This window comes from Trachemys scripta, chromosome 9, assembly GCF_013100865.1.
Source record: "Trachemys scripta elegans isolate TJP31775 chromosome 9, CAS_Tse_1.0, whole genome shotgun sequence".
NCBI classification, from domain to species: Eukaryota; Metazoa; Chordata; order Testudines; family Emydidae; genus Trachemys; species Trachemys scripta.
In genome coordinates this window covers 45,065,779-45,081,067 of record NC_048306.1, presented here as the reverse complement: position 1 = coordinate 45,081,067, position 15,289 = coordinate 45,065,779, and the positions used below count along the sequence as shown (strand labels likewise).

At 53.1% G+C, this 15,289-nt stretch overlaps 1 protein-coding gene across 3 annotated transcripts in view; it reads right to left on the bottom strand.

The window, feature by feature from the left end:
- Positions 1–15,289, bottom strand: part of LOC117883008 (diacylglycerol kinase delta-like) — a 170,933-nt gene that overhangs the window by 16,762 nt on the left and 138,882 nt on the right. For all 3 annotated transcript variants that reach the window (XM_034781921.1, XM_034781923.1, XM_034781922.1), the window contains exons 17-26: positions 14,954–15,055; positions 13,631–13,730; positions 11,903–12,010; positions 10,218–10,314; positions 9,178–9,285; positions 7,976–8,089; positions 6,402–6,536; positions 5,613–5,779; positions 5,242–5,359; positions 2,110–2,196 (exon numbers count right to left, since the gene is read on the bottom strand). In XM_034781921.1, coding sequence (XP_034637812.1) covers positions 2,110–2,196; positions 5,242–5,359; positions 5,613–5,779; positions 6,402–6,536; positions 7,976–8,089; positions 9,178–9,285; positions 10,218–10,314; positions 11,903–12,010; positions 13,631–13,730; positions 14,954–15,055 — 1,136 coding nt within the window. The remainder of the gene's footprint in view (positions 1–2,109; positions 2,197–5,241; positions 5,360–5,612; positions 5,780–6,401; positions 6,537–7,975; positions 8,090–9,177; positions 9,286–10,217; positions 10,315–11,902; positions 12,011–13,630; positions 13,731–14,953; positions 15,056–15,289) is intronic.

The window sequence follows — 15,289 nt, the reverse complement described above, 5'->3', positions numbered from 1 at the left end:
CTACTAAGACTCAGTGCTAAAGTAAAGAACGAGCATGATCCACCCTAGAACAATGGATGTCATGTTCCCTTCTAGTGGCTTGAGCTCACAGAGAAAGCCAGCCTGCTACTGCTACCAGCTAGTAGAGTGACTCTCTTAGCTCCAGAGGCTCAAGTCTGTGCTTGTGGAGCTGAACTTCCCAGGTCCAAACCCTGATGCCATTCCCCACTCAGCTTTATGAAAGCAGACTGGGAATGAGCATCCTATTCACAGAATGAGTCTGGCATAAAACCTGACATAGATCTTTCAGGACCCATCTCTGCTTTGGCTGTTCCAAATTCATGGTCCAGGGCACAGCTGGGGTCTTTCCAGCCGTGTCCTGGAACCCTGGGCATTCACGCAGAATTCAGTTCTCAGTCGAGTATCAGGATCTGACAATGAACTGAACAGACTGCCATGGGGCTAACTAACTGCCTCGGGGCCAGCGTTAGGGGTGCAGTGTCACGGTGCCAGGTGGCATGGGAGAGGCCTGTTGGTAGCTGTCTTCAAAGGCACAGAGAAGTGCCCTTCTGCAACAGCCTGGAATGCACTGGAAAGGATGCTTAGCTCAGGGATAACCGAACCCCCCGCCTGTGCCAAGAACTGGGGACACCAAAGACAAGTTTTGATCACTGGCGCAGTGAGCTAATCGCCACTTTAAACAGAGCTGGGAGAGGAGGGAGTGCATGGTTGGAAGTTCCATCTTCTGGTTAGTTTGTATGGAAATGGAGCAGGGGAAGGAGCTGCACTCCCGGTGGAGCTTCGGGGGGGGGGGGGGGGGGGGGGAGGGGAAGAATTTTACTGTCCTGTTGAGCCATTCTCCCCTCTTCACACACTCCCCGCCCAGGCAGGGAGAGCTGAAGGAAACAGCTCTGGCTATACCTCTGATGCCATATCCGTCTGGGTTCCTGTGCGGTGCAGGGCATCTGGGAGCAGCATGGCACACAGAGTTGGCATGCAGGGGAACAGGCAGCATGCAATACAGCCTGGTTCCAAGAGAAACAGGAAGGAACAGTGGGCCTATCCACCTGTTTGGGAAATAACTGCCTCATCCAGTCAGCTCCGGGCGTGGAGAGTGGCACAGCATTTATGTCACCCAGGAGCTCCACGCCACTCCCCATAGACCACCCAACTGGCAGCTCACATTAGAGTGTCAGCGATGCTGGCTGACATCGGCATGATGTCCTCCTTTACTCTGCCATTAACACTGGGCCTAGGACACGGTGGTGGGACTGGTCCTCTCCCTGCTTCACACATCCAGTGGCCCTTGCACCCTACGATGACTGATGGTCACACCAGCTTGCTCATGGCATGTCAGGAAGAGGGTGCTTTGTAGGAGGGGCTGCTGCCCACTGCTTCAAAGCTGAGCTGGCTTTAAAAAAATAAATTAAATCTCTACAATGATTACCAAAACAAAACCTTCAAACCATGCACTAAGAGTAACTGATCCAGTGAGGTCTGCCTGAGTCTGCAGACAGTCTGAAACAAGAGCTCTATTAGCTAATAGCTCTGTTTGTCTTGACAATCTGTTAACTCTGGGTCCTAATGATGACAACCCACCCATGAACATATCCATTTTGCTGCTGATCAAAGCACGGAAGCAAGGAGAGTGATGATGATCATGTTATGAAGTTCAGCACAGTTTACTGAGGCATTTCATTTTGACATCAGGAGGGCAAAGCTTGGTTTGAAGGAGGAACCAGGCAAAGTACTGCTACTGATCTAATGTGAACTTGTGTTGTCTTGTCACCCCCAGGGCCTCAGCTAAACACCTCACATTACATTCTCATCCCTCCTGGGCTTCCCCATGCCTTCCCCCCATGCCCTGCCCCCCTCACAGCTTCCTCCCGACCCTGCACCTAACCACATCCTCCAGTCCCTGCCAGAGCTTCCACGGGAAGTAGCCCTCTTCCCTGTCCTGCAGCATGAAGCTTGGAGCATGTTCTGCCATTTGCTACAGCTTTGATCTCCATGTTGAATGCAAGGGGGGTTCATGCAAGGGAATCTCACAAACCAGCCCCCCCCCGCAGACTGGGGCAGAGTAGACTAAGCACCCTAGGATGCTGGCTCCTCCCCCAGCCATGCACTCACCAATTTTCCTTCCAGAAAAGCTCTGGTTTCAGTGTAAAGGGCTTTCACGCTAACTGACACATCCACGGCTGCATTTCTGCTCAGAAACTGAGAGGAGATGGGTGCAAAGAAAGAGGAGAGAGAGAAGCAATGTTAGTAAGCAGGCACATGGAGACGAGCAGTGCTAAGGGACCAGGGCCTGATGGGACAATGCAGTCGGTACGCTACCCCTTCCTGGTTGGACAAGATGCTTTGGGATGCTGCTGGGTTCTGCAAGTCTGGTTACACTGTGTCACGGTTCTTTCCGCTACCCTAGCGCCCTCAGCAGAGCAAGACAAAGCCTTGGAGCACTGCCAGGAAGCAGCAACAAACCGCAGACCTTGCTGCCCCCTCACACCCTCTTGGCTGAGGCCCAAGTTCTCATCAATTCAGGCCTGTACTTCCATACCTCCCCTTGCCTTAGACCATCAGCCTAGGCAAGCCAGAGATGTCAGCTTGTTCTCCACACAGTAGCCTGCCTCCTGAGCCCACTGCACGCTTCACATCCGCTCTGGGCTCTGGCCTAGCATTTAAAGCCTTCGGGGGGGGGGGGGGGGGGGCTGGGACCAATGTTCCCTCTAATTTTTTACATCCATGTGCAGAATGAATTCTGTTATGTGCACCAATATGGAGGTGATGTGTCATGGGGGTGGGGACGAGAGGTTCAGAGTGTGGGAGGAGGCTCAGGGCTGGGGCAAGGGGTTGGGGCAAGGGGGGGGGGTGAGAGCTCAAGCTGCGGGTGTGGGCTCTGGGATGGGGCTGGGGATGAGGGGTTTGGGGTGCAGACTGCCCTGGGAGCTGTGGCAGGGAGAGAGGACTCCCCCCAGCCTTCTCTCACTGCAGCTGCGCAGCTTTGAGGGAATTTAGGCTGGGACGATGTCATCTTCCATGACCTCAGACCTATACCATCTTCAGGGACAAAGAAACTACATCTGCTCAGAGCAAGGCAATTGAGCGGCTGAGGCAAAGGAGTTTATTGTTGGGCCCAAGGCCTTAGTGGGCGAGAGTAGCATGCGCTGTGGTCGGAGCACATTCAGAGCCAGCACCAACTCCTGGTGAAAACCCGTACACCATCACAGATGCTGCTGGACAGATGCTGCTAGCCCAGGAAGGGGAAAGTAGACCCTGCTCTGGCACTGGAGCATGCCTCTATCATCATACTGCATCACTCAAGTACTGCAGTGACTGGGCAGCATGTACATAACATTGGTCGCTGTGCCAGGTGCTGTACAGAGCCTTGCCAGGCATGGCTGATATCTACAGGAGGTGGTGCAAATACTCAAACAGGCCTCAGTACATCCAACAGGGGGCAGTGGTGAGACAGGGCCAGAGCACCCCACACACACACACACTGTGCAGGTGCCTTCCAGGGTCATAACTGTCCAGAAACTTTCCTCGGGCCCCTGACAGATAATGACTTTCTGATTAAGTTGTCAGGGTGGATGAGGTAATCTCTTCTATTGGCCCAACTTCTGTTGGCGAGAGAGACAAGCCTTTGAGCTCCACAGAGCTCTTCTTCAGGTCTGGGAAAGGTTCTCCGAGCATCACAGCTAAATGCATGATGGGACAGATAGTTTTTAGCACAAGTAGTTAGCATATATTATAAGGGACCATTCAAGGTAAAGCGGCTCATTAACACCTCTGTCATCATAGTACGGAAAAAAAGGGGCCAGTGGGTTACAGATTGTTGTGATAAGCCATAAATCCAGGGTCTCTGGTCAGTCCATGATTTTTGGTGTCTAGCAGAGTAATGAGTTTAAGATCCCAGGCTCATCTGTTGAAAGTGTTATGCAGGTTTCCTTTGAGGATGGGGCCTGATAGGTCAGATAGCCTTGTGAGAATTGTGCTCACTCACAATAAATAGGGTATTTTTCTCCTTTATCATTTTCCTATGTGAGTTCATTTGAGAGCGTCATGACTGTCTGATTTCACCCACACAGTTGTTATTGGGGCAGTTCGTGCACTGGATGAGAAACACTACATGATAGCCACATGTAGGACCCCTGGATCTTGAAAGGGGTGTTGTGGGGGTGTTGATCATTGTAGCAGTGGAGATATGGCTGCAGGTTTTGCATCTGTTGTTCTGGTGGGGTCTGGTGCCACTTTGTGTTGGTGTGTCCTGGTCTGTGGGGAGGTTACATTAGCAGTGACGATCACAGTCACTCTCCCACTAAGAGCTCGGTGTGGCTCGAAAGCTTGTGTCTCTCACCAACAGAAGTTGGACCAATAAAAGATATTACCTCACCCATCTTGTCTCACTAATATCCTGAGACCAACACTACTACTACAACACTGCAAACATGATTCAACTGTCAGTTTTTCAAAAATTTCAAACTTCAAAAATTTCGGGTTTTGGAAACAAATGTCAGGTTTGTCACCATGAGCAGCCAAGGCTTACATAGGTCTAATAAGATCCAATGGATGGAAGTTGAAGCTAGACACATTCAGACAAGAAATAAGGTGTAAATTTCTAACAGTAAGGGGAATTAACCCATGGAAACGACTTACCAGGGTCGTGGTGGATTCTCCAGCACTGGCAATTTTTAAATCCCAACTGACATTTTTCTAAACTATCTACTCTAGTTCAAATGGGATTAATTCATGGCAGTGCTAGGACCAGTGCTATGCAGGAGGTCAGACTAGATGATCACAATGGTCCCTTCTGGCCTTATAAACTACGAATCTCTGATCAACACAGACCCGCAGAGCTCAGTAACGAAAACCCACACGACCCCATCACCAAGGGCTTGGAGCAGGACTTTCCCCTCCCCGCCCCAACATGTTTGGCTAGGTGGAGACAGAGAGAAGTGGATTTCATGTGGGGACGGGTGCTGACATTTCATGCAGCCAGGTAGCCTCCTGCATTTATATTCCACCTGTAACTCAGTCTCTGGCTCGCCTGGTCTATTTATAGCTGGCTTAGCTCCTTGTTCTATTTATTTACTGGCTCTCTCTATAATATCCATTTAACCTTTGGCTTCCCCCTTAATCAACCTTATCTCTCTCTCTCCACCGCGCTCCCTGCTACCATCTCTCCTTCGGATTGCACCCACGTGCTCATCCCCTGCCTCTCACTCCCCCTGGATGTGACACCAGGCAGGCTGTGCCCCTCACCTCGGGCCCGCTGCTGCTCTTGTTGGGAAGGGCCTCGTTCAGGGCCAGGGAACAGGCGTTCACGGCGTGGGCCAGCTCCTGTTCCATGGCTTTGTGGGTTGTGGCTGCCTCGCGGATCCTGCAGGGAAACAAAGGAAGGGAGCTGATGGGAATTCGCAGCTTCCCTTGGCGTCTAACCTGGGGAACGGGAAGTCTGGCCCATGGGCCAGGATCTGCATGCAGAGAGGGGATCCCTGGGAAGGAGTCCCTGTCCGTCCCACTGCTCCTTCACCACCCACAGGGGGCACCACTGAGTAGGTGCTTCCTCCTAACCCCAGCCAGCTCCAGACTGGCCTGCTCCCCTGCCTTGTCCCACGGGCACCCCAGCTCACTTGGTGATGAGGGTTTCCGCAGCTTGAGCCATCTGCTGCATCTGGCCATACTCCTCGTCGGTCAGGTACTCCATGGACTGCTGGGAGTTGAGGCGGGGCCGCGCCGGGGCTCGGTAGCCCTCGCCCTTCTGCTTGTCCTCCCATGACTTCAGGGTGCTTTCAAAGGCCTGCAGAGAGAAATGGCAATGCTGCTGCTAATGGGGGTTGTGGGTATCTGACCCTGCACTGCCTCCACAGGCACTGCCAGGAAGCTGGCATTCACCCCTGCACAGCTCCTGCCCCCCCCACATTGACACCCTAGGGCATCCCTTGGCTCAGAACTCAGTGCAGCAGCTCTGGGGGAGGACAATGGCAGCTGCCATGTCATCCCCAAGAACCCCAAATACTGGCATACACCAATCACTGCTCCCACTGCTGAAATGCAGCCACCTCTGAGGTGGAACGGGACAGATATTTAACAGCAACTCTATGTAGTTACCTGCATTGGAATTTCATTAACCACCCAGTTCTTTCGAGGAAGGGCTATGGGATCTTTAACTAGCCCAGCCAGCCAAGCCTTGTCTGAAAGATGGCACCTCCACCAGCAAAGCACCCAGCTAGCACCACACAGGGCACTGGCTCAGTGCTAGCTCGGATGAGAGGGCTCTCCTGACTGACTCAGCAGCATCACATCTGAGTTCCCCATCCAGCTACTGGACAGGCTCAGCCCATTTAGCTCATGAGAGCTGACGAGGTCCTAGCCCCAGGCAGAATGGCTGCATGCTAGCAGCAGCTACCCTGAGGTCTTACCCTGTCTCTCGTGAGCATCTGGGCTCGGTTCTTGTGTTGGATTTTGATGATCCCTGGAGGCTGGATCCAGGCTTCTCCATCTACCTGCACTGGGACGCCCTCATCTCCCCGGATCGTGATCTTCACCATCCGACACTGCCAAGCAACCACAGGAGAGGAGGCTGTCACCAAGCAGCAAGGCAGCGCACACGGCCCAGCCAAGGGCTTCACATAGCCCTAGTTAAAGAAATTCTCCCAGCAATCGCAGCTCTGCCATGGCTTGATGCCAGTGAAGTGCTGTCTGTGATGCCAGGGCATGCTGGCAAAGCCATGTCTCCTGCCAGCTGGCATTCTGCTCTCCTGGCAGAGCCACGTCTCCTGGCCCAGTAGCTGGGTTCTGCCAGGAGCACCAGTGCATCTAGATTGTAGACCCTACTGGGAGGCCTGATTCCTAGCTTGGGTCACTGGCTACAGATTAGCTCCACTCGAGCTAGCCGTGTCGCCAGCATGGCTCAGGCTAGCCACTGGAGTCCAATCCCTCCCAAGCCCTGGGTATGGGCTCAGACAGCGAGCCTGAGCACCTGCCCATGCTGCCACGGCCACACTGCTATTGTCAGGCCTCAGCTCAAGCAGAGCTGACATGTGTCCCTCTGCCTGAGCTGGGAACCCCACCTCCAGCTGCTGCAGAGCTGTACCATAGGCAGACCCACTCTGTGCTTCTCCGCCAGCATGCGGCCTACCCAGACACTCCACTCGCAGGGCGTCAGTTCTGGCCTGCCTGACACCCTGTGCAACGTGGGTGTGCCATGCTCCCAGAGAAGAGCTCATCACTCCATACTGGCAGGGGCACTGCACACTCATGGGGCACGGGACAGCCCCAATGAGATACAGAGGACAATACACTTGTCCCAAGCCCCTCAGGCCCAGGGCCGCCCGGAGGGCATGGGACAAAAGGGGCAGTTTGTTCCCAGCCCCCCAAACCCATGGAATCTGAGTCAGCAGTGTGCAGCTGACACTTGGTGTCACAGCTCCTGCAGATGGGTGGCTTGGCCAAACTTGAGTGGCGCTGCGACCCCATGCACCAGGTCACGTGGCCAGTGTGGGTAGCCGGGCCCAGCCTTGCAGGACAGGTACCGCCATGGAGAAGTCAGTGTGGGGAGAGCTTGCTTCCAACCCCCACCCCACTACGGGGGACCTCAGGGGCAGATTTTTCCCCAGGCCCTCCCAAAACCCTCGGGTAGCCCTGCTCAGGCCCCCCCAACAAAAGAGCTGCCCCACTGAAACTTAGAGCCTTCCCTGCCCATATCAGCAGGAGGCCCTTCCCGCCCACCAACCCTACTGGAGGGGGTACCCCCCTTCCCCTCCTCACAGGTCAGGAGCCTGACTCCCACACCTGCCCTTGCTTGACCTCCTGCAGCCTTTTCCGCCCAGGGTGCTCCCTCCCCAACCTATGTGGGCCTCATGGGAGGGAGGCAGCAATGGGGGGGGTCGTCCCCCCTGCAGACAGGCCCCATCTGGGCCTCCAGCCACCTGGGGCCTAGCCAGGTGGGGCCCAGCCAAGGTTTAGCTGATCTCCTGCAGCGGCGCTGCTTTACCTGGGCGATGCGGTGATGCTGCAGGTTGATGACTCGCGACATGGCCATCTGGATACTGCCAAAGACAGCAACCACCTCCAGCTTCTTATCATCGAAGGAGGGCGCCCCAAAGTTCTGCAGGGAACAGCACAGCCCCGTGACAGCCACCACCCCGGACCCCTCTTCACCACATTCTGGGGCTCTCTATACAGCTGCGTGTCTGTCTGCCCGCCTGGGGCTCTCTGTGTCTGTGTGTCTATACAGCTGTGTGCATGTTTGTCCATCCATAAGTCTCTGTGTCTGTGTCTATACAACTGAGTGCATGTCTGTCTGCCTAGGAGTCTCTCTCTGTGTGTGTGTGGCTATACATCTCTGTGTCTGTCTGTCTATATCTAGGCTAAGTTCCATTTCTAGGGACTCTCCAGCTGACCCAAGAGGTTGGAGCTGAAGGGTAATGACAGTGGAGCCAGGGTGGGAGCTGGGTCCAGTTGCTGAGACCAGAAGGTGGGGAGTGGAGGGAGGCAGAAGAGGCCCTGGCAGGAAACCCCAGGGGAAGCTGCCACTGACCTGAGCTACCCACACAGCCACCCACAGGCGGAAGGGGAGTGGGGCACTCAGACAGGGCCCGGGGCTCCCCTAAGGACTCGGCCTCCTCAAAGGGTCATTGCAACTTCAGACTTTTGGCCATAAACAACCCCTGAAGGTCAGGGCTGTGCACTGCAGCACAATGAGCTTGGAGTGTGCACATGAAAACAGCTCTACTCTGCTCTAGCCCTTTGCAAAGGGAGTAGCCCCACTTCACAGATAGAGAAACCGAGGCACAGTGAGGGGATGTGAACCCCTAAGGCCACAAGGAGTCAGGAGCGGAGTCAGGCCTAGATTGAAGACCTTCTGACCCCCAGCCCTCTCTGCTCTAGCTACCAGACAACAGTGCCTCCCAGTGAGACAGACTGCCACCCTTCCAACCCTTTCCTCAAAACCACCCAGGTACAGACTGCTGTCAGAATCAGGGCCTGAGCTAGATGGGCCCTGGGCTGATCCATCTGACGGGAGGTTGGAGACCAGACCAAGTGGAGCCAGGGCAGATCCATCTGGCAATTCCTCTGACCCTAAATGGATACCAGGTCTCTTGTTACAGCTGCACTGAGGCATCTCACCTTCAGATTTACCATTGACACTATTAGCAAAGAACCCTCCAACCGCGCCCCGCAGCCAGCACTCACGTTATCCTCCTTTGTGCCACCCCAGAAGTTGATGCCACCAGCATAGCTGGGGATGTTGAGCACGGCAATCCCCTGCAAACTGGGCAAGGAGATGGTCACCCCATCACACTGAAAGAGAAGACAAGGCAGGCTGAGATCTTCAATGTGTGCCAGGCACCACCTGCCAGCCCAGCCACATCCTCAGATCTGCCTGCAAAGCAGGCCAGGCAGGAACGCCAGCAAACTCCTGCATTTTGCTGTGAAACACAGCCCAGGCCTAAGAGAATTCAAGGGAGTCAGGGATTCTGGGCAGCCCGCCGTGATGTTACAGGGCTGGTTTGCAGAAGTCACTGTCCATTGGAGCATCACCGCTGTTTCAAGGCACTGACTACCCTTTAACATTCAGCCCCTGCCCTCCAAGAGAAAACAGGAAACACCCAGAGAATCACCAGCCTGAACTCACTCAGGCCCTGTGCTGATCCCCCCATTGTGCCTCATTACCAAGGCAAACCCATGCTCCGATCCAACCCAAGCAGGGTCAGGAGACTTGGTTTTAAAATAAAATGCAGGAGCCTTGTTTACGCTAGGGCTCCCCTGTTCGCACCACCAGGTGATGCTGTGCCAGGATGAGCAATGGTGGGAAATCTATGCACACACTCCCCCAGCACAGACACAACTGGAGAGTCCCTTGGCTTTCTTACGAATGCCTGCTTGGGCTTTCAGTAACCTACTTTGCACTGGGACTCAGTGCCTCTCCTTGGGCTCTGTGTTGCAAAGGAAGAGGTTTCCATGACACAAGCAAACACAAAGCAGGAGAAGAGACCGACACCAAGGCAGGGGGCCTGAGAAATGAGCATTGCTGTGGCCTGGCAGCCTAGCTTCTAGCTCTATCTGTGGCCCCCATTCCTACAGTCTCTCAGCACCTAAACCCCAATGCCCGGCAGAGAACAGGGATCTATCCAGAGCCCGCATATGTTCACTTAGCTGAGTACACCTGCTCTTGCTCTTATGCTCCCTCCAGTGATTTACGACCCCCAGATCAGGCCAGCACCTCTGATTACCTCCAGCTGGACTCGTTGCTCCAGGTTCTTGTAGGTCCTTTGCAGAAGTTCCTTAGTCCCCAGCACTCCGTACCACATCATGTTCTTGGTGCGACTGCTGCAGCGGGGCAAGGGGAGAGAAACGCACAGCTCTGAGCAGGTGCTTTAAATCCCGCCTGGATGCCTGTCTAACACAGATGCTCTAGCTCAGCCAGAAGTCCTGGGTGGGATGTGGAAGTCACTGGCTGAGGGTCTCTGGGCTGAGTTATAGAGGACATGATCACAATGGTCCTGAAACTCATGGATCTATGTTAAACCAGTCCTGCAGACAACTCCAAGCCCTGGTCGCCACTGGCACAGTGGCCAACAGCCTTATTATGGTGGTGCAATGAGAATGACTTTTAAATATGCAAATTAGACAACAGAGATAATTACTGTGCATAGGTTAATCTAACAGGCAACACAGACATTGCAGGACCAGATCTGACAATCTAGTCCCATATCCTCTTTCTCACCAGATGCTTCAGAGAAAGGTGCAAGAACCTGCTAGTGGCCAGGAATAACTGCCCATGGGGGAAGCATGCACTCTATTCCTACCACTGGCCTGTTAGGTGATCTGCTTTCCCACTCTGTGCCTCAGTTTCCCCATGTGTAGAATAGGGATAATGGCTCTGCCTCCTTTGTAAAGAGATCTCTAGCTGAGAAGAACTGTATAACTCTCTTAGGTAGTATTGTTATTCAGCCATCACTTCATCCCTTCTTTTTCTGCCATTCAAGGTAACTGAGTAGCAGGATTTAATTCCACCTCAGGGCATCCAGTGAGCTGAGCTCCTCTCCAGAGGTTTACATGATCTTGCCAAGACCCTCTGAGATGCTAGTAATACCTGATTGCTGTAGGTTTACTCTAGATATACAGGATCTGATTTTGCAGAGACTTCCGCTGGTTCCCACTGGCCTTTGTAAAATGGGATAATTATAAATACCCACCTCACAAGGATTAACGTCCTGGGGCCTAATTAACGAATGTTTGCAGAGTGTTAGAAGATGTTGGGATGAAGGGCATTGGCGCAGTGCACTGCATGGCTCTTGTTAAACAAGCTGTTATTATTGCCACGTGGCTGCATTCCATTCAAGTCAGGCACCATAGGCACCTTCAGCTAAACAGACACGCGGACTCACATCAGAGCAGTTGAGGCTTCATGACAGATAAGGAGCAGCGTGAAGCTCAGCCCAACAGCAGATCACTTAGGCTCTGTCTACACTACAGACTTCTGCCAGCATGGCTGTCAGCCAGGTGTGAAGAGGTGTGGTCTGACTGACGTAACTTGCCGGCACAAGCCCCTGGTGTAGACACAACTAGACTGGCCACATGTGCTTGTCCTGGTGTCACTGGTTTCACTCGGGGCGGCTGGAATAAGCTATGCTGGTTCAAGCACAGCTTTTCCGGTATAAGCTGTGTCCACACTAGGAGTGCTTTGCACTGGTATCGCTATACCGGTAAAGCCCTCCTTGTGTAGACCTGGCCAAAGACAGCTCCCCACAGCTCCCTGCATAGGTTGCCCCTGGAGTGCATGCTCTGAGGCAGAGGGTGTCTTTATAGATGACTCCCTCATGAAATGGGAACTCAGCAATCAAGGAGTTCTGACCTCTGCTCCTAGCCTGAGGCACTTTCCATTTGACGGAGGTAGGGGGGCTCTTTTGCCTACCTGCACTTTTTGGGGTGCTCGTCCCGTTTGTTGTTGAACTCCAGAGAGATTTTGGCATCCAGGCCTATGCCGAAGTAGTTATTCATGACGCATCTTTCGGAGAATTGTCTGAAAGCAGCAGATGGGGAAGGTGAGGTTTGGACACAGAACAATGCAGCAATGATCACAGGGGTGGAACCGGGAAATGGCAGCAGAATGAAAATATCAGTCCCATATTGAAACATCCGTATGAGAATTCTTGAGATTTATTATGGGTTTTGAAGGGGCTTTAGAATGCCAGCGACAATTGGAGCTTTGTGATTGGCTGTCAGTCATGTCACAGCCATGTCTGATTGGCTGTCAGTGATGTCATAGCCAAGTTTCTAGTCCCCATTAAACACACAGGGTTGATAGTTCTGTGTGTAATGACCCCATGGCAAAATAATAATAGCGTGCACCAGGCCAGACCTTATTACACTTCTCAAGTGGGGAAAGCCAGGCAAACCTTCAGCTAGCCACGCCACATTCTGTTACCAACTCTGCAAAAGATACTGTCTGCTCGCCTGGCATTGTTTAATGATACCAACCGGACGTGCTATGGCCAGGCAGATTGTTGGCTGACGACTCACAGATAATTTGCTGATCCTAAACAGCCAGGGGACAATTCTGCTCTCAATTATGCCAATTTTCCATGGATGTAATTCCATGAGCTTCAGTGGAGGGACTCCAGATTTACACCAGTGCCAGAGAAGAATCAGACCCTGGCTTTTTAATTCTGTCATTGATTTAACAAGAACAGGTGAAGGAGCAGATTCCAGCTGCTGAACTAGCTGGTACATCTTTGCTTCCTGGAGATCAATAATATCTTGTGAAGTTAAAGCGGGAGAGTTAGGCAGGCTGTGTTAAGGACTGTGCTTTCACCAATCTGTACTGCAGGGACAGCACTCAGACACTGCAGTAATAGTCAGACAAACAGACAGAGAGACAGACACCTCTAAATGTTTTCGTTTTAATTAAATCCAGAATCTCTAAAATTGATCAATTCCAACTAACAGATGATCAATTTTTTCCCCCCCAGGGGAGCTCACTGCATTACTCTGAGATGCCTTTGCAGATCCCAGCCTGAAGGTATTATACACCTACAGTTCCAGCAACGGCCACAGCGCTTGAAGCCCAGACAATGCAATCCACCAAGCTCGCTGGTCACTGCATTCTACACTAGTTGGCTTTCACAGATAGAGCACATGGCTGTCACCCAGCCCTGGTGATGACAAAGTCGAGGGTCACAGTGAGGAGGACGGTGGCCACGTGTCAATTAGCGGTACTGGGGGAAAACACACATGGACCTTCAAGAAACAGGATGCTTCCAAACAAGAGGCTGCGAGCAGCTCCCCTCCCTTCCTTTTGGCAGTGTGGAGAGAACCCCCCACCCGCGAGAACGGAAAGTTCCACTTCAACAAAAACCCCTCTCGTCAGCCAATCAGAATTAAGAGAGACATATATGAGACTCTCTGGGAAAGAGGAGGAAAACTGGCTGGTGAAAGGCTGATAATGATTGAGACTGAGGTTAAGGTCAAGTGTTGACAAAGGAGAGGCAATATATTCTTTGTGGTTTTCGGCAAGTCATTTCCTTACCTGGGCCTCAGTTCCCCCTTGTCAAACGGGGATAAGAGCTCTACCCTACAGGGGGGCAGCATCGGAGGCCTGGACACGCGCCAGGGATTAATGTTGCCCAGAGCACGTACTCACATGGTGTTGGGATCCTCGGTGAAATGGACAGTGCTGAAGCTGTCAGGTCTATCCAGGAAGATAGACGACGTCGTGGAGATCACCGTACCCCGCCGGGAACCTGGCCAAAGGGGAGATGCTCTTTAGCAGCCAGCAGCGCCCCTGCCCTTAACAAGCGCATACCCTGCATCCTACCCCTAGCCTGCCTTCCTTAGCCCCCAACACCGCACTAAGAAACCCCTTCACTTCTGAGTGCAGAGAGGACCCCAGTGTGGCACTCTGCTAAGCACTTTGCATGCTGACACTTTAAATGGGACATGCCCCTAGGGGAGAGTGCTGGGTGTGGCCCTACAGACATGGATTATGGGCAGGTCTGGTGACATGGTTTGTAAATCCCTTGCAAAGAGCCTGGACAGTCTGTTTCCTGATTATCTGCACTCAGTTCTCCCTTCTCACCCTGCTTTGATAATGGAGGGTGCAATACGCACTGCGCTCCTTCCCTACCACCAGCAGGGGTCAGGGCATGGGGGTTAGTTAGCCAATTAAGTGGGCTTTGGATCAGGCCCTCAGTCAACAGAAGCCCTTCCATTGACCTCAATCAGCTTTGGATCAGGTTCCTACTGCTCTACTGCCAGCAGGGGGAGCCCCAGGTATTATTGATTTCCAACACACACACTGATGAGTCAAGGTGGGGCCCTCATCCCTGCCCCACTCCAGAGAGTTGCACTCCTCTGCTATGGTACCTGGACTCTGCAGGACACAGCCTGCCAGTCTGTCAGAGCCTCCACAGTCCCCTGCACACGGCTGATCAATTTCCCTTGAAACGCCCAGGCCGGGATTCCTCTGCGGCCTCCAGCCAGCGCCCACACTGCCAATGCCTGACTGTCCAAACATCACCAGCTCTCAGCCACCCAATGGTGGGCATGGGCGTAGCTTGGGCAGACAGCGTGTGCAATCCCACAGCACGCTCACGTTGCACATGGCCCTAGCCATCTGACGGCTGGAAATCTCCAGGCTTATCCTGGTTTGGCCTGTCTGCTGTGCTCTGAGACTGGTATTTAGATTGCTCCAGGCGCTATGCGGGCAGCAAAGGTGAGCTCAAGACCAATACCCCCTGCCAGTTACACAACAGCAACTAGGAGTCCTGCTCACAGTCACAGATGCACTGTAGTACGTAGCTGGGGGGCCTCCACTTTAGAAAACAGGGCCCCTTTAATCTGTGTATTTGCCACCCCCAATCCTGCCTTGGTTCCAGCTTCTCCGATCATTTTAAATAACGAGTGACGTGGAAGAGCCCATGATCCTGAATGGGGAGTGGGCTGCATGAACCAGCCGGAGACTTACAAAGGATTTCAGTCTCTTTGCTGAACTCTTCCAAGCTGTCCTTCTTGCTGGAAGCCGTGATGCTCCGATAGGCTTGAGTCTGCTTGTTCTGCTCATCCACAGCTACACGGGAACAGGCAAGGCATGCAATGTAAAGCCAATGCTAGGGGTATGGCTACACAGCAGTGTCAGCCCGGGGTTCATGGGACTCGAGTCAGTCCATTCATGTCAGGGAAACCTGGAGGCTGGAGCATCTACACTGCATTTTAACCCTAGGTTAAAGATTTGCTGACCCATGCTCAAACCTAGGGCTCTGGCACCCATACTCCAGTGCGCAGAACCAAGTCAAAGTAACCA